Below are 25246 nucleotides of genomic sequence, written 5' to 3' on the forward strand. Positions count from 1 at the left end.
TCCTATAACCGAACGTAAAACTTGTTCCAGAGCAGAAGCAAAACCCGTAATTAAAATTGCATCAAATGACACAATAACCGAAACACTTAACACCTAAAGCCCTTAAACGGGCAAACAAAGAAATGCAACCTCAGACCTAAGCTCTGGGGAGGGAAAAGCACAACCTTGTTTTGCTGGCCTGCTTTGTAACCGCGGGTTCGGCCCTGAGGTCGGCGATGGGGAGCTCTCCTGCCATCTGATAACTCATTAAGATTTCTGTAACCCCCGCCATCCACTTCACAGAGAGTACATGACTCCTCCACGCCGCGGATCACGAGCCTGGGGCGCTGCTGGGGCCCGGAAAGAAGTTTCTCAGCCGCGACGGGGCCCACTCGCCGCTTCTCCACCCCACCTGCAACCCCTCGAAGGCAGGTTTACGGGTGGTGGGCGGCCAGCTTAAGGCAAAAAGGTGTTATTATTAGCTACGTGTCACTTAGAGCCTGGAGGACGAGACGAAGATACAAGCCCTCCACACCGCGCTCGGCCGCACTTCTTTCCCCGTCGCGTCCCCGGAGCCTCCTTCAAGCCACCGCCACCACACGCGGTCTTGACCCACCCCCAGCCCGCGAGAAAAAAAGCGCGCGCGCGCGCAACTGAGCATGCGCCGCTGCCCGCCGCCCCGCTTTACGGCACCCCCTCCCCCCGACCTGGGGCCACGCCAGCCGCGTCGCGAAGCGGATCACACGCTCTCCCCGCCCCTCGGGATCTGGAGCGTCCGGGAGCGGGCGCCCGTGCGTGATGACGCACGTGGTCGCGAAGACGTGGGGACGGACGCAGGCGGGCCGTAGAGAGCGTGAGTTTCCGCGTCTGCTCGGCGCCGCTCCCGTTGTCCGTTTTGAGCCGCGTCTGTGGCCTTTTGCGCCGGCGGCGGGGCGGGGGCTGCGGGGCGGCGGTGGGCGCCACCCAGGGGCCGGGGCGGGGGCGAGGTTAGAGGCGCAGCCTCCGCATCCTGGGAATCTCGTCCGGCCGGAGAACCGGGACTGGGTTTCCCGGAGCGACTCTATGGGGGTTCCACCGTCTTCGTCCCAGTCTCTGCTTGAGGTCGACTGCACAGGGAGAAGCTCGGAGGATGGGGCTGGCTCTGGGGGGGTTTGAAGGATTCCTTTTGAAGGCAGGGAGTTTGAAGCGACGTTGCATCACCAACAGCTTGCACTTTCGGTTTCTCTTGAAAGAGTAACTTTCCCGCAAGTGTGTGGAAAACAGTCTTAACCTAAGTAGTGATACTTCTCTTAATAGGGAACAGGAAATACACTAAGGGTATTTAACCCTTTTGTATCCAGGCCTTAAAAAAATCTCTCCAAAAACGGATCACATGCACAAATAATGTTTTTCCAAATGGAGCAGAAGCTAAGCGTTGCTATCAAAATAAATTATTGCATAGTCATGATTTAGTCATCGAAATGGGTAGTTCACTCTGACAGCTACACTTTGCTGCTTATTTTTTTTCAGTCCTTTGGAATTGCTTCTTAAAAATCTGTCTTATGTCTCACATTTAGATGACATTTTTTGCTAGTTCTAATAACCTTTAAACCTAAAAACTTCTAATTTGCTGCTGGCGTGGCAGAGCTTGGGAAAGCAAGTAATTTTAGAAAAATAGCAGTGCTTTGGGTTCCTGAATTGTCCAGGACTACTAGCATCAGCATTAGCATCACCTGGGAACTTGTTGGAAATGCAAATTTTGGAGTCTTAGCCCAGACTTAATGAATCAGAAATCTGTTTTAACAAGACTTTCAATTGGTCCCCATGCACCTGAGTACTAAAGTTTGAGAATTACTGACTGTAGTGATAAAGAACAGCCATTGTGTCTTCGCAGAATGAAATTTGAATTCAGTTGAAGCATTTCCTAGGTGTAGGACCTGGGGCAAGTTAGTTAAAGGTTACTTCACAGGGCTGAAAGAATTCAATGCGAAAATGCAGGGAAAATGTTTAACATCAACACACATAGAAAGCACTCAAAGATGAAATATAATTGAGTAACTTGTCAGAACTGCATAAAATAAGGGCATAGGTTATGCAGGAAGGATTCTTTCCTGGGTTAGATACGAGTTGTAGTGCATGAATATTGTGCCCCTTCTGCTGCTTAAGGGGCATTTTATTTATTTATGGATGCTCGGTTGTATACATTTGAGATTTCTGGATATAGGACATTCAGTTAAAAGTTACAGCAGTATGTACTGATTAATAACAATGCTGTAGTGTGTTTAAGAACCGCATTAGTAATTGTGTTAAAGAGTAGTTTTTTTAAAAAAAAATCTTTGGCCTTTTGGTTTCTTCAGCTTAATTATACCTTCTCTTTACCCAGAATTTGGTAAAGAAAGCAGGGTGGGTTACTGACCAGAGATCAGCCTTAGCCTTAGAGTACTATTGAGTAGCGAGTTGGAAACGAGACAAGACTGAAGATGTTTCTGTCCTTATCTTTCTCTCCCGTATGTCGTACATCTCCACAGTAGCACAGAAGGCCTCATCGTAAACACTCTCCATGCCTCTGTTTTCTGGAAGCACTGCAGGAGTTCTGTTGGATGTGCCCTCCAGCTGCTGTTTTTTTACAGAATGTCAGTTGCAGGGTTGACTTTCGTCTTTTTCCTTCCCTTTTCAGGGGGTCATTGTTGGGGGGAGAAAGAGAAATATTCAGGACTTGAAGCAGCTGCCCTAAAGCCTAGACTCATGGCAGTGCTGAGAAGAGTCAGGGCCACACTGTGGCCTTAGCACATTAATTAGCGTCCACTGGTCCTGAGTGTTTCCTAGACTTAGGACCTGGGACAAGTTATTGTGGGTGAGAGAGTTTTCAGAGAAACATGAGTCAGCTTGCACATCAGCTTCTGTAAATAATTTTGTTATCGCTACTGTTAAATTAGCAGTGCCCCATCATGAAGCATTCATTTTTCAAAGGCCACATTTTTCTTGTTCTCTGTGTCAAAGAGGCAGATGTGTAGCGATGGTTTTGGGTGGAGCAGACCCTGCTTTGAACCCTGCCTCTGCAATGTACTGATGTTGTCCATTAGACAGGTTAACACACTCCCAACCTGAATTTCCTCTTCTGTAAAGTAGGTGAGACTGTGTGTGACCACCCAAGGGCATTAAATGGAATGAAATTAAGTACAAAACATGTCTGTTAGACTCAGCAACTGGTGCGCATTGCACAGGGGAGAAAAGATGGTTATCACCTCAAACCTAACTTGATCTTACTCATTTCCCCGTAATATTTTTATAATTAAGATAATTTTGTTATTACCCAACAGTGCTGCTTGCTGCTTTTCTTTTTAAGCAAAATGCTGAAGTGAAGAGTCAAAGCTTTCATGTCATTGTGAATGAGAGAAAGTGAACACTTGGAGAAAGTTAAAACTCTCAGCAGTTCTATCATGTAACAGAGCATCTTCTGTACGTTGTTTTGAGTGTTTACTGGAAGGTCAAGGTCAGGGGTTGATGGATTATCTTCAGTTAAGCGGAACAGTCAGCTATAGAAGGGGGCGCTGTGTTACAGGAGATGAGACCTCGCTCAAAACATGCACCAAAGAATAAGAAAGTGCTGTCAGCGCTGAAATCATTATTGTATTTTGATACAGATGCTTAATGATAGCGAAGGGAAAGTTTTATGTTCCATTTTTTAAATGATCAAAAATTTCATGTAGTTTGTATATATTGCATATGAATATATGAGCCCGGAAACTACTTCAAAGGAGTCATACTAGGTCATAATTTTGTTTACTAGTTAAAATATGGGGTGGAGACAACCTGTACAGTTAAGTTAGGTAAGTGCATGTATGTCAAAATTCTTTTTAAAAACCATTCTAAAGATAGATTGCCTTAAAAAGATAATTTCCTTTTCTGCTGCAATTGTAGTCATCTAGGCAGGGGGCCTCAGATAATTTTAGCAGGGGACCATCTTTGCAGAATCTTACCTGTAAAGCTCAGGAGTTGAGAGGCTTTAAGAGAAGAAAGGTCGAAGGGCACAGACCCTGCCTGTTGGTGCTCACCTTCAGCCTCCTGCAGTGACACTCCAAGGCATGTCCCTGGCACCTCGGAGTCCAGGGCACAGGGTGTCGGACCCTTCATCTGTAGGGTAGAAACCCTCAGGGAATGAGCTGTACCTGAAAAAGAGTGTTGAGAATTCCTGAGTGGAATTCACAAGCTTGTTCTGAAGACAACTCCCAGGGTGTTCAGCCATGTCAAACGTATATGTAGCTCCTAATGCAGAGAAGTTGAGTGATTATTTTTAAAAAAATCCAGCCTTCAATCTGACTCATATTATACAAAAACAGAGAGGAATCTATGCAATTTTTTTTGAGAAATCATCTAAGTTTTGTTTTGTTTTTCTTAAATCCCTCTAAGCTGTGACAGCTGTATCCTGGTTAAAGCTATTTTGTATTTTAACTGGCTGTTGTTTAGCATTACAGATAATGCAAGGAAAAAGAAACAAGTAGTCAGTGGAAATACACGCCTTGTGTTTACTGTCCCTTGGTTTTTTGGTTGTATGAAAGCAGCTGGTTTGCGTTTATACGATAAAGGAAAGGATTTTTCCTAAGGAGTTAATTTTTAGTTAATAGTGAACTTTAGAAAAAATTTCCAATGCCAAGTATTTGTTAGCTTGTTATTAATAAAGGAGTAGCAATATCACATTGTCTTTTTTCACACGTAGGGGTGGGATCCTGGTGACAGCTGGAGTGTGGGGGAGGGGCAGTCACGTTCAATCAACCAGCTGCTCTGTGCAGCATCATGATGGTGATATTTCAAAGCCGGTGGATGATTTTGGCTGTATTCAGGAGAGAAAATATATCACATTTCTGGGAAGCAATAGATAGTGTGTAAGAGCCCTTTGGGATCTAGCTGGTAGCCAGCTAACAACGTGTGCGTTCAGGTTGGCATGTTGGTGTTATTTACCATTTCCTCTCTTGGACATTGTTACATGCACATCATAATTATAAAGCAATAAAGTCTAGTTCCACGGGGGTAAAACGCTCATTAGTTTGTGGAGAGGAAGGGAGAATGGAAAACAAACTTTGCGGTTATGCTGTGTGCTTTTACATGATCTGCTGTTTCATTTATTCTTCCCAATGTCTCCAGGAAGTAAGGGGAATTTTATTCATTCATGGGTAAAGAAATCGAGGCTCAGCAGGACTGATTATGTGATTTGTCCAAGGCCACGTACTAGTAAGTGATGGCATCCGGATTTGACCGCGAATCTGGCTTCAGCTCCGGGAATGCTGTCATTACACCAACAGCTGTTTCTCCACGGTGTTAACTTGCTTATGCATTTTTAACCCAGAGTCACAATATCAAGATAGTTATGAATGAAATGTAGATACATATTACAATGACTTCAGTTTCATATAAACAATATATTGGGGGGGGTGTGTCTTAGCAGCTACTTCTAGTTTAGGATTTTTTTTGCCCTTGAGAAAAGCCTCTAGGGCAACACTTGGAAAGAAATTTTGATCCCTTTTTATATTACAGATATCAGAAATTTGCAGTGATGTGTATTGTAATAAATCAGTTGTGATGCTAAGTTTGAACAGAAGTGGGAACAGTATTGCATGTGCTGCCCATGAGGGGAAGTCCCTTCTTTGACGCCAAAGTGTTCAGGGCTGCTTCTTTCTCTTTCCAAGGGATGTTGATTTTGTTTTAATAAGGGACCTTTTAGCTTTCTCAGTGTTCAGACTGTAGCTGTATGTCCACCAAGTGATGACTTAAGTCCATTTCTTTTTGTGAAATGGCTCCACTGCTTTGACTGAATTTCCTGGGTCATTTCATCTCCCTTCCTCCCCCATTACCCACAGGATAATGCCTGCCCCAGTGTTTTCTTTCTCTCTCCCCTCCCCCACCCCATATCAAACTTCCGTCTTATTTTTGCTGTTTTCCAAGCACTCCACGCACCTTTATATTACAGCCCTGGTGCAGGTCTTTACCACACTGTTTGTGTGTCTGCTTCTCTCTCAAGGCCATGGTTGCCTGAAAGGACGGAGCTTGTCCCTTAGTAGATGCTCGAATATTTAATAAATGATGGACTATAGACAGTGATACATAAAATTATGTGCTTAATGTTTTTATTGCTATAGTTTCACATCCATTGGTTTCCTTCTCTGGGTACGTGATTAGACAGATACGAAGATTTACGTCCGTTAATGAACTGCATGATGGTGAAAAGTGAGGCGGGGGATAGCTTTCCATGGAAAAGCACGTAGGATACTTCCATATTCTTTCCTGAAGGCTGTGAGACTGAAAGAAGCCTCTTATTCCTGTTTTTTCTTTTTTCTTTTTCCTTCCTTCCTTCCCCCTCCCCCCCTCCCGTCTCTCCCTCTCCCTTTTTCTCTCCTTTCCTCCCCTCCCTTCCTTCCTTCTATCCTTCTGTGAATCTAAGTGATTCATTGTCCTGAAGTTCTGGTCATAAGTTTTTATAAAGTGATAACATTTTATTAAACGTGAAGACTAGTCTTACTTTCAATGACGAACAAAGGGAGTCCAGTGTTTTGAAAATCACTGCAGTAATTAGGTGTATTCTTTAAAAACATCAACCTTGTATAAGTAGAAAAATTTTAGACCATCAGTTTTCCCTTTTGAAATAACATTATTCATCCAGTGTCTGTTTATACAGTAAGAGTATGACTGAAAGAGGATTTTGCCTTATTTATGCAGGAGTTACCCATCCTCAGCTCTGTGCATGCCTCTTCCTTTGGGAATAGCACGCCCGTCGCAGACCTTTGAGATGCTGTTTATATCCCCTACACGTTTTGGTCCTCCCATCAGCTAGAGTGTTGTACTCAGTAAAAAAATGAGAGTTGGTGATGCTTGAAATGAGCTAGGATTGCTGCCAGCCCTTGGCAAATGCCCTAATATCTGGGTAGGGTTCTTTGACTACAAACAGTAGAATTTAAGTTAACTAAGTTATCAAGATAATTTATTCAAGAACAAGAGGTTTATTGGAAGTATATGGATAAGCTCAGAAAATCTACAGAAAAACCCGACCATAGGACAGCAGCTAGCTGAGCTCTTGAGGCTTAGGTAGACCTTGGTAGATCTGGAAAATTCTTTAAGTTAATGTTTTGAGTGTCAGATGGAGGCGTTGTTGCTCTTTGTGTCTCTGCACGAGTTTTAGATTCCAGGGAGAGAGTTGTTATTCCAGCTCTGATCACTGTCATTCTTGAATCAGTGTAGGAAAAGCACCCTTGATTTCTGGTCCCCCCAGAAATGGGGGTCCGATGGGAGTGAGAGCCATCTCTCACCTGCTACTGAAAGAATGAGGTGTGCAAGCTATCCCACCACCTGGTAATTAGTGGACGTCCCGTGTGCTTGTGGAACATAAACATCTCTGAAGTCTGGCATGCTTTTCCCCGCTTGACTGGTCCTTGTGCTGGGAGGATTTCAGTTACATAAATAATTCACTCACAATTCCTACACAAGTTAATTTAAATGGGGTTATGGCTATCACCTTTTTTTATTGACTTTAGGTAGACAAAGAAGTCTGGTGTGGAGCAAATGTGAGAATGGAATTGCTTAAATCGTCTCGAAGGGAGTGATGGTGGGGTGCTGGCATGGCTGCTCCCTGTGTGCCTCTTGGTTTAAGGACCTACGTCTGAAGGGCTGTCAGTCGGGGAACTTTAATGAGCCCTCATTACACTAAAACTTGTAGGCTGCGAGAGAAGGAACCAGCTTATGATTGATCCTGGAAATCATAAGTGGTGATGGATCCGAATTGGAGTTGACACTAATTCACCTCACTGTGGAGCAAAAGTCAAGATTATATACAAAATCCAGTGTTTCATTTTTCCTGTATGAAGATAATCTGATCATTTCTGTGAAGACTAGCACTTTAAAAAAGACAGAAAAATAAAAATTTTGCCATCTGACATAGAGTTTTTTTTAATCCTGAAATCCTGAGGCTCGTTAAATTCTCAAATTTAATGCTAATTTAAAGATGATCTTGACAAAAACTCTGGTTTGAGATTTTATTATAAAATTTAGTTTAAAAAGTATTTCTATTTTCATGTGCCCTTCACATGCCCCATCATATTATTATTAAAAAAAAATGTGTAATTAAATCACATGATGCTGTTTAAAAATGTAGGATCATAGATAGCCCAGAAAAATGCTAATTGTTTACTAAGTTATAAAAACACTTTAAAGCTATTTAAAATTTTTAATCTTAAGCCTTATTTTAATTCATGTGTTTATATGGGTTAAAGTACTATCATTTCCCAATTTATGATTATATATAATCTCATTTAAGTGTCACAACACCAGATGAGGCTGCATTATCTCCTTGCACAGGTCAGAAACCAGCAGCTAAATAACTTTGCTGAGGTTATGTAGCTGGTGTACTGTGGAGCTCTTATCAAAGATCATGCCCTTAACTCCTGTCCTGTCCTGCATACGTTACTATTGCTGGTCCTGTGTATCATTTTGACAAAAAGCACTGTGGTGTTTCTTTTTCCAGAGCCTCTCTGTTTACCCCCAGTTCCTGGACAACTTCTTTATGTTCGGAAGCTGTTCAGATGTCTTGTATTATCCGTCATCTTTGTTTCTGTTTGCTGTGAACATGGCAGTGGCTCCTGTATTGCAGGAGTGTGTCCTGTGAAGGCTTTTGTCCTTTGTGTCTTAGAGCAGCCTGACAGCCTTTCACGTTGAGTTCAGCAAGCTTGCTTTTCATTTAACAAAGCTGAGAGTTACTTTCTAGGTGAAAAATAATTAAATGCTTTTAAAGATGTATTTGATTAACAGGAAGCTGATCTGTGTAAATTAATTATAACCGTAATGATGTCATAGCCTTGTCTTTTGGTATTAACCAGGTAATTGACCAGAAGTTTGGAAGCTTATTGTAACTGACAGTTAGCGATTTGACCTTGTATGCTGTCTAGAAGTGAAACATGCACAGTGCATGTAAATGCAGTTGGTTCACTGAGCTGCATGTGTTGTCAGAGCATCTGATCTTGGGTTCTTACTTTGCTGGAACTATTACACTCAAACTGAATATTATACTGGTATCTCTTATGAAAATCATCTGGCCAAACACAGGTGTTGTCTGTATATTTCAATAATTATAATCCGACATGAAACCTTGGCACATTTAGGACATACGGTCAAGTCAACAAATGCCAAAACTAAATGAATCTTGGTTTTAAATTCCATGTGAAGGAAGGTAAAGCAACTTTTGGTGGAGGAGACATAAGGGGGAGAATAAGGGGCATATTTGATAGATTGAAAGAGAATTTGCCTTCTCTTATTCAAATTTGTCTGAGAAAGTTCAGAGCATGTGGTATGTAAATATTTGAGTGTTGAGAGCCTCTAACTTGGGTGATTTTGGTTAATAAATGGGATGGTAGGAGTAAAACACAGAGTGGAGGTGAGATAACAATGGCTAATGAGCAGCAGTCCCTGGGTACAGGTCCTCCCTGCCACACACTTTAGACCAGGGTAGTAGTCAGCTCGGCTAGACGTGACGTCATACTATGAGAAATCATGCAGTAAAAACCACAGAGCTCATGGTGCACATGGTCTTAGGAGCAGAAAACTCAAAAACTTTGTCAGTGGTACATTAGAAAAAAAAAAGGAGGAAAAATAATGGTAGCATAGTTTTACACCTGTTAAATGTTATAGAAATACAGAAGTGCTTACTATAAGAAATATGGCGCTTTACTTTCAAAAAGTCCTGAACTTTGCTTGTGGAAGCAGTTGTCGGATTGCAGCTTGTGAATTATTGTCAGGCGGGTTAGCTGGATTGGATGTCAGGCTGTGATTGCAGATGTGGTTGGAGGTAACTCATAAAATACTCAGTGAACTGAGGTAGCGGGTGGATGTTTGAGGTGTGCCAAGGTAGGCATTTTTGAATTCCTGTGCAGCTTTCTTCAAGGGGTGCAGTTTCTCGCATTCACCCAGGGATTCTTGCTGATGAAATAGTGCATCATAAGATGCAGAATTTGCACTGTGCTCAAATTGTTCCCAGATATATTAATTGCATTTGAACAGACTTGCTTGTTTCAAAACAAGTGCTGTAGTGGAACTGACTGGCCTAATGATCTTAAACTTCACCAAGTCTATTTAATGTTTTTCCTGTCTCTGCGCTCACAGCGCATGCGTGCTATTTCCTCCCTTTAAAATACCTTTCCTCCTTTTATCCATTTTTTTCTCTTTTAAAGTCTGGTGCAGGTGAGGAAGCTTCCCTGACTTATCCTCTGAATTGAACTGACTTCACATTTTTCATCTTGGCCCATATTTGTACATTATTTACCTATTTTCAGAAAGTATCGGTTTTATAAAAGACAGAAGCGAGTAGTAAAGCGGCGGGGGACAAGAAGCAAACAAATGGCTGAGTAGCTCTTGGCAGAAGAAAGCATATGTGTGTATTAGGTGAAATGAAGCTTTTTCTAGCTCTGATGGGACTTTGCACAAGGAGCGGTAAGTCTGGAGGGTGTTTTACACGAATGCGAAGATGCTGCCTCCTGGCAGTCCCTTGGGGGAGTAGGACCTGTGTCAAGGCCTCTCATAACATAAAGGCGCATTTCTGCAAAAGTCATTCTCCAAAGGCAAAGTGACATGAGCTGACCGTGCAGGTTTTGGAGATTTGGCAAAACACAAGAGCTAAAAGTTGAGAAAGTGATCCTTTGGACTAATAATTCTAAAAGGTAGGAAAGATATTTTTGCCACCCTGTGGCTTCCTTCTCAAATTGAACCTTATTTTGCAGGTTAGGGCCTGAGAGGGTGAAAGAGTGCCAGGCAGGGCGCACGCCACATCCCCCACCCCCACCCCCTTCTTCCCAGAGTCCTTGCCAGGCAGCTCCCGGTCCTGGCGGGAGAAGGTCGGAGAAGGCACAGGGGCTTTTGTCCCTCAGCTTCTCTGTTTATATGGAGTGTATCCCCAAGTGAGAAAAATGACATTGGGACTGTTGCTACTTCTTTGTTTTTAATTTGATTTTAAAAACAGATTTTTGTTGTTTTTTAAGCTATGATGACAATTACTAAAAGAAATTGGGTACTTGAATGTTACTTTGTACTACTCAAATATAGATCTACAAGTTGAATTGTATCAAGAAATAATTACATTTGGTGGAGTAAAAGTTTTATGTCCTGAGATTTTCCACATTTGAAATATTTCAAAATGCATATACATTTTGGTATGTTTAATGGAAGTGGCCAACTGCACTTTCTTAGGAAAAGATTACTCTTTATGCTCAAATAATCTTCCTAATTCTTTCGGGTAGTTGAAGTGTTGTATCTCTTATTAAAAGGCAGTGGGGGCTGACTTCCTGCCTCAGCTCTGACATGTAAAGAGCTCAGAAGTCATCAACCTGAGGGTCACAACAAGAAGAACCCTGAGCAAACTGAAAATCAATGACTTTTCTTAGATTCTTCAGAAAATCGAGGTCACAGGGTAAATTCGCACCCTCCAACCTGGAGGCACAGGCTCGAATTGCAGATCACAGGCAAGACTGAGTAGGAGAGGAAACATTATTTTTTCCTTCTACGTTCCTAGGTTCTCCACTGGGGCCCTATCCGGTGGACTGACAAAGGATAGACTTATAAGAGAAAAACAAGCAAACTTATTAGCATATGTGTCGTGCACACAGTGGAAGTACCCAGTGATGAGAAACTCAAAGAGACGGTTAGAACCTGGGCTTGTATAGCATTTTAACAAGAGAACAATACATTTTTAGAGAAGTGACAAGGCAAAGGGAAGAGGACTTTGAGTTTCTAGGGCAGCAAATAGTAGGAAGGCAAATAGGTGGGGGAACTGGTGGCAGATAAGGGCTGGTTGGTAAGGTTTGCTGTGTAGATTTTTGGGAGCTGGTTGTAAGCTTTTCTCTGGTGCTGAACTTCCGTTCTACCTGGTAGACAAGGGGGATACCTTTGTAAATTTATGTCCCGCTTTTAAGCAGGTAGGGGAGGGTAGAAAGCTTTAGTTGTATCTGCTTTTCTTAATTGCGTTCAACTCAAGATAATCCTTATGTCTTATGGGATTGCGCGTTCTGCTGTCCTACAGTCAGCTTACCTGGAACTGAAGCCCTCCCAACAGCAGTAACTAGTCGGAACATTTAAACGGTCATCTTGATGCACTGCTGGAGTGTGAACATAGGCTCTCTTGAAAGTTGAAAACTCTCAACTTCTCTGCAGACAAATGTGACTCAGAACTTCATTTGAAGAACAAGGACTCTGGAGCCAGGTCCAAGCTGGACCTCTAAGTCCAGCAGGTCCTGTGTTCTTGGGTGAGGCGAGCTGGCTGAAGCTGAGCTGGAGGAGTGTGATTGGCGTGGGGTTTCCTGGGCAGTGAGGTGTTTCCCATAAATGCTGGCTGGCTTAGGTCTAGACTTGGGACATGGGCAGGCCACCGGGGCGGCCTCAGTTTTGTGGGTCCTGATGTAAGAATTAACTGTGTCAGGTGGTGGCACACATGTAAACTTTGAGAACAACACTACCGAAGATTAACTATTACTGTAAAGTGTGTAACTTTAGCCAATGATTGGATTTTTGTATTTGATCTGTATTTAGAAAAACTGTAAGTCAGTAACAAGGGGTTATTTCTATTTAAATCATTAAAACAATAGCTAAGATTTCATGAATATTTACTGTGTGCTTGGCATTATTCTAAGCACTTTGGTGTTTTTAAGTCATTTAATCTTTACGAGAATTCTTGGATCAGGTTTAGCTGTTACTGTCACTATTCTGTTTTCCATAGCGGGAAACTGGGGCTCAGGTTAAGTGACTTGCCTAAGTTCACATAGCTCTTAACTCTAAAGGCAGCCATTGAGACCAATCAGGACTCCAGTTATGTGCTCTCCCCAAGGTGCACTGAGGACACAGTGTGGTGGAGATGAAAAAGGCCTTTGGTGACATCCAGGTGGCACTGGTGAACCATACACTTAGAAGGCATTGTGGAAGATTAGTGAGTGCTGACGTGATCAGGGAGTCGATATTAAGGAGGCAAGACAGGGGCTGGCTTTGAAGGATGGGGCAGAATTGAATGGGTTGGGGGGAGCAGGTGGGAGTGTGTCTCAGATCAGGGAGTGATGCCCGCAGCACTGTCATGGCCCTGCCCTCATCCCCGTGCCCTTGGTGACTCTGACAGACTCCCAGCCTCCTGCACTGCAGTTCTTTGCCTGAGTATTTTCTCAGATCCCTGGCCCCCACTTTTCCTGCCCTGGCAAGCCACCAGTGATAGGGCGTTAAAGCAGACCCCTAGCCCTTTGGGAGCTAACACTGAGACACTTCCATGCCAGCTCCCAGGGTCCCTAGTGAGGTCAGGCCCCAGGCACCCATAGTGAGGGCTCACTTGATAATGCACATATTGTAGTGGGTCTCATTTTTGACAGAAGCAATATCTAGCTTAAAATGTGTGGCTTTACCTTATCTTTTTGGCAAGGTCTTATTTTTCATAAAAGAAGCAGCCCTTTGCTAAATGGGAAGTATTGAAACTTCATCCTTTTAATCGCTTTTTTCTCACTTATTACTGAAAATAGCTCTAATTAAATTTTACAACATACAAGTAGAGATTGAACTAAAAATGAAACATTGTTTTAGTCCTCTTTAACACTTAAAAAAAATTCTTTTAAACTTGAGTTTACCCACCAAGAAGCAGTTACGTGAAAGAAAAGTAGTTGACATCTTGCTTAAGTATTTCTATTGAGTTAAAAAGATTGGTTGTGAAGCCGAAGTTTGAGCTATTTCCTGGCCTGCCTAGAATTTCAAGGGATTTTTATGTAACGCCTTGTAGACATTCAAGGCATTTGTTTTGTGCTGTGTAAGTGTGGACATTGGCTTTCTTGAGTGATGGATAGGCAGGACGATGGACACCTCTCACAGGGATGGACAGTAGCTGCAGGGCTGCATTTGTGAGAGACCGAAAGTTGAAGGGCTCGCCTGGCAAGCAGCACTGTCTGCTGGTGATGGACTTGAGTCCTAGTAGTCCAGTGTATGAGCATTGTCATCTTGGTTTCTTTATCTATACTAAAAAAAAGATAAAGTAGGATTTCTGCCTCTTTTTTGACGGTTTCACACCAAAACTGCTGAAAGGATTTCCATTAAATTGGGCGGTTATGTTTTGAATGGTCAGATTTAAAATATGAACTGTGGAAAGTATGTGAAATTCACTTTGGTGACCTCTGGTGGTGAGAGAGCCCCATGGAACTGCCCGCCTGTGGTGATGGGCCATAATTATTTAGCACCTTGGACAGAGACATTTAACTTCCAGAGACTGTCTCAAGGGCGGAAGCTCCTACTTCTCATCTGGACAGATCTACAGAGCAGGCTTCAGAATGGCTAACAGGACAGTAAAGTGATTTTTTTGCCAAGTTCTGGGTAGGCCAGCCAGTCATAACATGGAACTATTTTTGTCGTCACAGACTGTGAAAATTGAAATGAAGCAAGTATACTTAACTACTTCGTGAACAATAAATAACTGTGTAAATATTAGTTATTATTGGAGAATAATGTTATTTATGGCTGTAAGGAGAAAACTGGGAACGCTGTTTTCCACTCTGGAAGGGGGTGTGGATGCCCCCATGCTTTGGGTCCCTTCCCTGGGCTGTGTTCTGGCTGGTGAGATGTGCTGCTGCCCACAGAAATAAAAGGCAGGACATGGTCTACAATAAAAACAAAACAAAACAAGAAAATGTTACCCAGGGCTGTGGTAGGTAAACATTATAAGGCTGAGATGTGTATATATAACATTGCCGGAAACATCATAAAGACATTTATATACACATCATAAGGGTGAAATGCTTGAAATTGATCAGATGATGATTTTATATCAGCTAATACTTATAAAGTCCTTATTATGTTTCAGGCATTGTTCTGTTTGTTTTCCATATATGACTAACTTACCAATAACTCTATCGGGCAGGTCTTACTATTATTTGTATCTGTTTTATAAATGAGGAAACTTAGGTAGGTCTAGATTGATGAAGAACTTGCCCATGGTCATACAGTTCCAAGCAGTTGAGGCAGGACTTGAACACAGGCCATTAGGCTTCAGAGTCATTCTGTGAACTAGGATTCTGTTCAGTCTTACAGTGATGAAGTACAAAAAGCCTGTTCTCGGTAAGAAAGCATGACGGACTGGAGACAGGGGATGACACGATGAGATTGGATTTTAAGCAGATTGAATCAGGCCTGATGGAGTAGATTGGGGGAGAAGTGTCAGGTGATACGACCTTGGGTTGGATTTGTCATCACATAACCTGTGACCTTACCAATGACCGCTTGGTAATCTGGGACCTTCTTTAACTTCTTATGTCATTTTAGTGGTCTTAAATCCTAACTCCCCAGAGGTTGGGTGTTCTGTCTTCCACCTCCTTGGTGTTGATACTTAAGACAGGCATCATAAAAGATAGGTGGACACTGTCCCACTGGGTATGGGAAGTCTTGTAATTGTGTACATTTGGAGAGATGGTGTATGCAGGAAAAAGGGAAAGAGGAGCTCTTGGGTGTTAAAAGCTAGGTCTTGTGTGTTTAAGCCGGATCTGGTAGCTTAGAAAGATTTAGCCTGTTGGCCTTGGAGAGGTGGTTTAATGGGTGTGTCGAGTTGGGAAGACTTTCTGTTGTGGTCATGATGGTGAAGTGTATGAGGCTGCAGAACCTTTATATAAGTGGAGATCTCAGCAGCCCTGAAAATGGGAAAGTGCTCTCAATTCCCAGTTTCTTCCGGAACAGAGTCCAAGTTGTAGCTATTTCCTGAAACAGATACTAGGATTAATTACTGAGTGTCACAGTATTCATGAGGACTACATTCCTAGTACCTTCTTAATATAGTTTGATTCCAGTTTTCATATTTTATTCATGAAGTCAGTTTTCATTCATTTGATTGTCTCCATTTCTTTGTATCTCTCTGCCTCTGATGTGAAATAAGAAAACAGAGTCCTAACCTGATTCTCTTTGATTTTTATCGTTAATTGTAGCTCCTGAAGCCATGTAACAGATTTAGATGGACAGAAAAAATTTGCCATTTATTTGCAACTTGTCATTAAATGATGACTGTGCTCTAATGAGGAGTCCACGCTGGACCCCCAGAACCCCCCATTTACTAGTCAGCTCAGGCAGATGATGCATTCTGGTAGAGTGAACACAGTGTAATGATGTGAAGCCAGACCAGCTGCAGCTGCTATTACATTTAGTATTTAAATACTAACTTTTAAAAGTATAATTTGCATGTTATTCACACAACTATGTATTGCATTTAACAGCTATGTATTGCAGATAAGTTCTGTAAGCTTTTTGAAATGCATTCATATATTTGAAAAGAGGAAACATTTTGCAAGAATTCAGTTAATAAATTCTTGTTTTCTGTTAAATGCAAATACGTATTATATGTTGCCATTTTCTTATTTTCAAAAATATCTTGAAAATCTGCATTTTGTAATTGGGTTTTCTTGGGGCTTAAGAAAGCTAATACCTTTTAGGAAAAATACAATTATGCTAAGAAGTGTTATTGGAAGAACAAAGAATTTTCTTATTATTATTGTGCTGGACTGAAACGTTCCTATCTATTGGCCCTGTAGTAACAGGTAGTAAAAACAGTTTCTTACGTTTGGATTAGGAAAGCCACAAATGATAAGATTCCTGAGAGAGTTGCAGGAGTGAGAAGAAATGAGCCAGTTCAGTTCGTTCCTAGAGAAAGCAGACGGTACTCACAAACAGTAGGAGAGAGAAAATACATCTAGTTGTTTTGTGTATATTTTGCCCGAGTTAATGTGATATTTATGATGCACTAATTTGTTGTTCAGCTCTTGTAATTTAAAAAGCAGAAGTTTTTATGTTGAGCATACCCAGTCTGCTGTTTCTATATCTTTTTTGCTTTGTTTGAAACAATAAATCATACTAACCTTCTGCATCTTTCAGAACGATTTTACAGTATTTAGAGTCGAACACATTGGCCTAAGCCATGTCTCTGCTGTTGAAGTACGTCCACACGTACTTTTATCACATCACTTCGCAGGGCGATGGTAGTGCTAAAGTCCTGGCAGTTTGACTGGGGTGATTTCTTTATGGTGTCGTCTTTCTTTCTGAAGCTTTCTTTTGACCGAAGCTTATTAAAGTATTTCTTGGAGAGAGAGACAGAGACAGAGAGAGAGACAGAGACAGAGAGGGTACATGCTTGTCTGTATGAGTATGTGTACCTATGCATGTGAGTATTTATATCATGTTTTAAGCAATGAAAATTTAAGCATGTGCTCAGCATCATTAGTCCCTAGAGAAATGCAAATCAGTCCCACTTCACATCCACTAGGATGATTATAATAAAAAAGGTGGATACAAACAAGTACTGTTGAGTAATGAATTTGGAGCGACTGGAACCCTCATACGCTGCTGGAGGGAACGTCAAATGGCACAGAAATCTGGAAAACAGTTTGGTAGTTCTTTAGAAAGTTAAGCGTAGCATTATCATCTGACCCAGCAATTCCGTTCCTTGGTATAGGACCAAGAGAACTGAAAACATAGGTTTCTACAAGAAAATTACACATGAGTGAGTGTACACAGCGGCATTATTCACTATAGCCAAAAAGCGAGAACAATACAAATGTCCATCAACTGATAAATCGATAAACACAGATACATTTAGGTGATGAAATATTATTTGGCCATAAAACAGAACTAAGTATTGACACTTCCCGCAGGGTGGATGACCCTTGAAAACAGTATGCTAAGCGAAAGAAGCCCAGCGTAAAAGGCCACATATTAGTCGACGAGCGGTTGCCAGACGCTGGGTGGGGTGGGAAGCTGAGCTGAGAGTGACTGCTGATGGGGCCTGGGTTTCTTTTGGGGGTAATGAAAATGTTCTGGAAGTAGTAATAATTGCACAGCCTTGTGAATATACCAAAAAAACCCCCGCTAAATTGTATACTTTAAGACAGTGAACTTTATGGTATGTGAATTATATCTCAATTTTTAAAAACCAAAGCTTAAGCACCTAGAAAGTCAGGCATTAGCGAAGTATTGAACCTAGGTGGTAGCAGAGCCTTTGTACATACGTGCCAAGTGACTTGAACGAACATGCATTCTCCTCTATGAATTCTTTTTCAGAGCATATACTTAAAATGTATGGAACTTAAAAGAAATTTACCAGAGGCATGGAAAGAGTGATAATGACAAAGCATGAATCTACCTCAAATATGTAGTGATAAACCTTTTCTTGATTCTTTAAAAAAAAAAAAAAAAGCCTTGCACGATTTTAAAAGATCTCAGTGAATAATTTTAAGATTTGTTGCACTTCCAGTGACGTGGAAGGCTGTTTTCAGAATAGTGTTCGATTACTCCTGTTAAGACTGTTTTTTTCTTTCTTGTGAAAATAATTTGGTTACTATCAGATGCCAAATTGGGAATGTCGTTTATAACTGGTGTGTATTCTTGCAGTGTAATGGCCTGAGTTCTTCTTGAACATTTAAACTGAAAATCAAGATCTGTATCACCGAGGTAGGTGATAGTTGTGAGACAGTTCCTGCTGTGTGTGTAGAACTGGAAATCACCGTGATTAGTTTCTTCCCCCTTTTTGTAAAACTCCTTTCTCTCCCCTGTGAGACGTGTTGGTTTCCCAAGTTATGAATTCAGTCTCTTTTGTTTGTTCTAGCCACTTATTTTTTTCTTATTACATACCTGTTTAATTTTTAATTTCTCATTAAAAGTAAATATGGCTAATTTTCCTATCAATATTTTAAGAGGTCTTCCGTTTCTCTCTGTCACAACCCTGATAAAGTGCTGTCTGGTGTGGATTACTACATAATTAAAACGCCTTTTTTATCAAATAGTTCTGGCAAAGCAGCCTATTAATATATTTTAAATGGATCAGAGGTTTATTTCTGTAAAGTTTAGATGAATGTTATAAACACTGTTCTGGAACTAAAAATGGTGAGAGGAATATTATGTATAGTTCTGTGAGGAAAGTTGCTGCAAGTGCAGGAAAAATACATAGAGATGAACACCTCATAGGTATCCAGACCTTTTCAGTCGGTGTCGCTTATGTAGAATGTAGATACAGTTAACATGCTAGTCTTGAGTCATTGGGTAAATACTAAGCTCTGACTACGTACCAGTCTCTGTGCTGGGCTCTGGGCAGTCAGACGGTGGTAAAAACGGGTAAGATAATGCTGCCCTCGGCATTTATGCTTTAACCACGGAGCTCCTGGTATGGGAGCACTCGTGTGGCCGGGTCATAGTGACCGAGGCAGAGACCAGTGAGAGGTGAGACCGGGGGCGTAGGCAGGGCACTGGAAATCAGGAGTAATTTGTGGTGTGATTATGGTCAAGAGTTTGCACTTCACTCCAGTCATTGGAGGCTGACTGCAGGGGACTCTGTCTTCAGTTTTATGGAGATTCCTCTGAGCAGCAGTGGAAAACGGTTGGCAGGGAGAAGAGGAGAAGCAGAGTTGTGGCAACCCAGGCAAGTTGTGATGGCGGCTCCACCCCTGGAGTGGTGGCTGTAGAGCTAGAAAGAGGCAGGTTGATGCCAGCTGTTGGGAAGAATCAGCACAGCGTGATGGGTGGGATTTGGGGGCAGCGGAGTGAAGAGAGCGAAGGAGGTGTCGAGGATGGTTTCTCCGTCTCCAACCTGAACAGCTGGGTAGCTGGAGATTCTGTGTCCTGAGACCTGGCACATGGGACAAGGAGCAGAATTGAAAGGGACCATCCAGTGTTCAGTTTGGGGCATGTTGAGTGTGCCGGGGAGGGTGTGTTTATGAGGTAGGGGAGGGGTTGAGTGCAGGGACCAGCCTGCCCTTCCTTGAGCAGGTGTAACTGGTTACAGTCTGGGTCCAAGACATTCAAAACCAAGCACATTGCACCTGTTCCCAGCTCATCAGTTATGCCCCTGTGCTGTCTCTTACAGCTCAGCTCTCTAAACATTTCTATGTATTTGATGAACAGGACAAAACAATGTTCATCTTACAGTAAGTGCTCGCTTGTTGTAATCTGTTGTCTTTGGTGTTCTAGAACTATGCCTACCTGGCCCACAAGGTCAAGGTACAGATTTGATCTTCTCATGAACCAGTCGGATTTTCTGTTACCTTGTTACATACAGGCTGCATCCCTCATATCAAGGCTGACTTGATAACTTACTAGGAAGGAAACAGCCATGGAGCCGGTATGAAGTAGTGCAGATTTATCTTCGCTACTTAAAATTCAAAACTTTATGTTCTAATGACCTTTTGAAAGCAGAGTCCGACATACTATGCATTGTTCACATTGGTTACGGTCATCTCTGCCTGCACACTGAGTGTACCAATCCTTTTATTCATCTTGTGATTTTCTGCAGCCAGTATTTTAATTTTCTCCAACAAATAGAAATGGGCCATTTAGGGGCTGGGACTGCAAGCGTTTTGGTCTTTGCCGTATACCTCTAAGCCTGGCATAGGGACTGACATGCACTTGGCACTTGGTATTTATTAAACAAATGAGTGTTGGAGGGAGTGGCTGAGTAGTCATTCTGTGAGAAGGAGGGATAATTCCATTTTCAGAAACCAAGAGTTCAGGCATAATCTTCTTCCTGTAAGATTATGTCCCTGAAACCTACTGAGAAATCAAGGCTGTAAGATTTAAATTTGGGAACCATCCTGATATAAAGACTTACAGAAACCCTGAGCGTGGAATTCTATGAGTGTGTGCAAAAGAGAGTAAGGATGGGGGGAAACTGAAAAGCAGAGAAGGGGAGATTGAAGTGGGGATGCTGCAGGGAGGGAGTGTCCCAGGGAAGCAGAACAGTCAACAGCCGGCAGGTAGAGCCGAGAGGTGAGAAGGGATGGAAACAAAAAGGAGCCTATGGATTTGGGCAGAAATCAAGCAAGCATAACAAGTGAAATGAGCTTGGAAAATTCCACTATCCTTTCCTTTATATTCTTCATCACTAATGATTTCCGTCGAGAGGGGTGTTTTTCTTAAGCAAAGACATACTTTTGATTTTCTGCTGATACCTGGCATCAGAGGACACTGGTTGTACTGATATTGAAATGTTTATTTTGTGACTTCTTGTAAGCTGGTTACTTAATATCAAGGCCAGATTTTTCCATTGCTCCTGTTACAGGTAAGGATGTTTGAGATCTAACCTTATTGAGCGGAATTGCAAACATGTCACAGTAGTTGGAGGTTTGAAATTCAACTTGAACGTCAATGTGAAAAATATAGTCTGTTTCTCCAGAATTATCTGCGAGCTTTTCAGCTGAAATTTTATTAAGTTCTCTGCTCCACGAGAATGCTGCCGAGCTATGATAGTAAGCCCATGGCAGTGCAGAAACTTGGGTGGTGCCAGTATTGGAGGTATACACACAACACACACACATATGTGTCATTCTTCCTTGGGCATTTCTTTTGGGTGTGATGTTGATAAGAGTCCATGTTGGGGCTGATGAGGGGTACATTTGAGCCTTTTTAGGATGCTCCCATTTGCAAAGCCTTTTTTCACATAAGTGAGATTACCTTTTAGTAATGAATAAAGTAGCTACCATTTATTCAGTACCTACTTTGTTCCAGACACATTACAGTAATCCTGGGAAGGAGGTATTATTTCCAATTTAAAGTGAAGAAATTAAAGTTTAAGTAATTTGCCTAGGTCACAGGGCTAGTAAGGAGGAGAATCCAGCGTTTTTTAACTCGAAAGCCCATGCACTTGTCTGAATTAGAATCCTTAGGGTATCAGAATCAGTTATGTATTTGGTCGGGAGCCGAGGAATCTCCACAGGGAAATCAGAAAACTGCTAGATGAGAACTTTTTCAGCATCCTGTCCCCCAATCTGCCTATTTACCCATATCTGCAACTGACATCTTTCTTCTTCCTTCCTGTTATGATGGACAAGGCTGTTCCCTCTAAAGACTCGATTCTTTTTATCTCTGGCATCTTTAGTCTGTGTCTCTTTCTTTAAGCTTCTTCCCTGAAGCATAACCCAATTCCTTTCCGAAGCAAATGTGTTCTGTGTTGGTTAGTAATTGCTGCATAACAAACCACTCCAAAACTTGGTGAAGTTCATTTGAAATCTCATCTATTTAGCTCACTATTCTGTGGGTCACCAAAGTCGCCCGGGCTCAGCTGGACTTACACAGTTGTGGTCAGCTGCTTTCAGCTCAACAGCTTTGCTTCTGAGGCATTAGTTGGTCAGTGACCAGGGCTGTCGGAGATTAGAGCGTGTGTCTTCCATCATTCAGCGGGGTAGCCTGGGCTTGTCCACATGATGGCCTGAGAGGGTTTCAAGAGGGAGCAGAAGCCTGCAAATCATCTTGAGGTCTAGATGTGGAATGGGCGTCCCTTGTTCCTCATTCTGTAACCAAAGCAGGTCCCAAAAGCCAGCCCCAGGCGTGGAGAAATAGCCCACTGAACGTGGCTGTCTTCCTCCTTGCTAAATGCAGTTTACCCTCCAGACTGCAGCCACCTCTGGCTGAGTGCTGTGCCTCGGGTCTGGGCTCCCTCTGTCCCTGTGTTTAGAACATTGTGTGGCAGTTGTTGATTTACTTCTTAGTAGAAAATGAGTTACTTAAAGACAGTGACGGTTTCAGTCCAGGATTTGGCACACAGTAGGTCACTTTTCAAAGTGGAAGTTTTTGTGAAAATAAAGCACTCTAGCAGTTGCTATCTGCCCACATAGAATAGAAGATAAAATATGCTTGCATTTTAAAACTTGCTTGCTGATGTTTAAAAACTTTGGAGCAGACTCTATCTAAAATATCAAAATTGAACATTTCTTTAAAAAACTGAAGGAGGTGAAGAATTGTGTACAGCACTCTGAGAAGAAATCATTATTGAATATTCGCACACTATCTTTGTATGTTTTTCAAATTAGGTTACGAGTTTGTTTGTAAGGAAGACAAGTCACATTTTCATGGCGTATTTGTCAGAAAAAGCATATCCATCCATTAACTGGTCCACTGGGATTTGGGATGACATTTCTACTCTAGAATGTAAAATGAGGAGGGACATCAGCCAGTGTCCTGGATGTTATGCTGGAAAACACAGAAAATAATTGTTTATGTTAGATGGGAGAAGAAATAGCTGTATATACCTACATAGAGAGAAATACATATGTAACGTAAGTCCGTATTTAAGTGAGTATGTCTTGTCATATACTAATTCTTAGCTGATGGATTTTCATGTGCATTTTATTTTACCTTTTAGGTTCAGCTGCCTGTATATCTTCCCAGATTCCCAGAACCTGACCGCATCTTCGCATCCCTGGCTTGACACCTAACCATGCAGCGGAGATCAAGAGGAGTTAATATTGGGCTGCTCTTGCTCCTTTCTCAGATCATCCATGTTGGTGTCAACAATATTCCACCTGTCACCCTGGCAACTTTGGCCCTCAACATCTGGTTATTCTTGAATCCTCTGAAACCGCTGTTGAGCGCCTGCCTTAGCGTGGAGAAATGTTACCAGCAGAAAGACTGGCAGCGCCTCCTGCTTTCCCCTCTTCACCACGCGGATGATTGGCATTTGTATTTCAACATGGCGTCCATGCTATGGAAAGGAATCAAGTTGGAAAGAAGACTGGGAAGTAAATGGTTTGCCTACATCATTGCCACATTCTCCCTACTCACTGGGGTGGTGTACTTGCTCTTGGAATTTGCTCTGGCGGAATTTATGAATGAACCTAACTTAAAAAGGAACTGTGCTGTAGGTTTCTCAGGTAAGGCAGATGGGCTTCTAAGGTAGCATGCGTAAAGACAGTGAGGGAGATGCAGCTGTTGGGATTTTCTGAAGCCTGAGTCTCAGTTGGTGAGGGAACTGAATTCCGAGTGGCAGAGGGCTGCTGGGGCTTGGATTTTGGGGAATAGACTGATTGAAGCACAGGAGGGACACTGATCTTGCTATCTCCCATTATGCTGCATCATTCGCTTTTGGACAACTTAAGACTAGGGTCTGCCTAAACGTAGTTTTGTAGAAGTCGTAGTCCTGGAAGTATGCCCTGGCTCCATCCTAAGAAGATGAGTGCGACTCTCAATAACCCCATTAAAATAAGTGCACCCTACCATGGCATGCTCACCATGTTTTAAGAACCATGGTAGTCTCTCTACACAATTCATGCTATTTAATTCATGTAACAGGTCCATAGGGAGGTGGCCGTGCCTTGATTTTGTAGGTGAGGAAGCCAGAACCCAGAGAAGTTAGTTAACTTGCTCAAAGTTACACACCTCGTAAGTGGTGGAGATGGGATTTGAACCCAGCCTGCACGACTTTTAACCACATGTCACATTGCCTATCACTACTCCCCTCACTATTTTTTTTTTTCATGTGTATCTTATAAATTGGCATCAGGACTTGAAATATGTTCTCAAAATTATAATGTGAAGGGGAGGAGGGAAACAGTCCTAAAATAGAAGGAAACCAAACCTTCCCTCTGCTTTCCCTGCCACCCTCCCCGCTTCCATCGAAGATGCATCTGATAATGGGGGAGGAACCAAAATACGCTGTTCCTTCTGCATGTCTTTCCATGAGGGTCAGAAAAACACACATCCATGTAAAAAAAAAAAAACACTCAATGTTTGAGTTAAAAATCACGTAGCATAAAATGAATGATTTTGAAGTTTACAATTCAGGGGCATTTAATACCATTGCTGGTGTCTTATTGCCATTTTGTGCATTGTATATTTAGTAGAATACTGAAAGCCAGTGTGAACTTCTGTGTTAAGAAACGTTGAGGGAATGATTGCCTTGAAGACTGTCTCTCTACCAAATGCTGGGCTGACTCGTAAGGAATAGAATATGTTTCAAAGCGAAAAGCTGGACGTGCTCGAATAATCATGTTCACTTTCAGTTAGTTTTTTGCCAGCGTTGATCGTCTCCACGTTTGGGTTGATGTTTGTATGCTCTTTACTCTCTTCTAGGAGTTCTGTTTGCTTTGAAAGTTCTTAACAACCACTATTGCCCCGGAGGCTTTGTCAGCGTTTTGGGCTTTCCTGTACCCAACAGGTTTGCCTGTTGGGCAGAACTTCTGGCTATCCACTTCCTCTCACCAGGGTAAGTGTTTACCCTTAGAGAAACAAATGAAGGACGTGATGTTCTGGGTAGAAAAGAATTGCAATAATAATGAGGTAACCACGTTGTCTTTTGCAGTGAAGTTCATTCTTTAACTGTTAGGACAGAGTCCAGCTTAAAGGTTTTAATGTCTGACATTCCTGGGTTTGAATCCTGCCAGCTACTGAGCTGTCTGGTTTTGGTGCACTTGCCTTAGCTGAGTTTCTGTTTCCTCACCTTTTAAGTAGAACCTGATACACAGATTTGAGAATCAGTGTTAACCAGCCTATTCATTCATTCATT

At 42.1% G+C, this 25246-nt stretch overlaps 1 protein-coding gene across 6 annotated transcripts in view; it reads left to right on the forward strand.

The window, feature by feature from the left end:
- The first annotated feature begins 751 nt into the window (after positions 1 to 751).
- Positions 752 to 25246, forward strand: part of RHBDD1 (rhomboid domain containing 1) — a 113425-nt gene continuing 88930 nt past the window's right edge. For 3 of the 6 annotated variants that reach the window (XR_004136867.2, XR_004136868.2, XM_031452291.2), the window contains exons 1-3: positions 752 to 832; positions 23108 to 23615; positions 24814 to 24946. Coding sequence is in view for 3 of the 6 variants with exons in the window: in XM_031452291.2 (XP_031308151.1) it covers positions 23183 to 23615; positions 24814 to 24946 (566 nt within the window). In the remaining 3 variants the exon portion in view is untranslated. Of the gene's footprint in view, positions 833 to 18369; positions 18430 to 23107; positions 23616 to 24813; positions 24947 to 25246 lie in introns of all 6 variants that reach the window. The other 3 variants (XR_010380704.1, XM_031452290.2, XM_010979090.3) reach the window with 2 other exon arrangements.

This window comes from Camelus dromedarius, chromosome 4 (assembly GCF_036321535.1).
Source record: "Camelus dromedarius isolate mCamDro1 chromosome 4, mCamDro1.pat, whole genome shotgun sequence".
In the NCBI taxonomy this organism is placed as follows: domain Eukaryota; kingdom Metazoa; phylum Chordata; class Mammalia; order Artiodactyla; family Camelidae; genus Camelus; species Camelus dromedarius.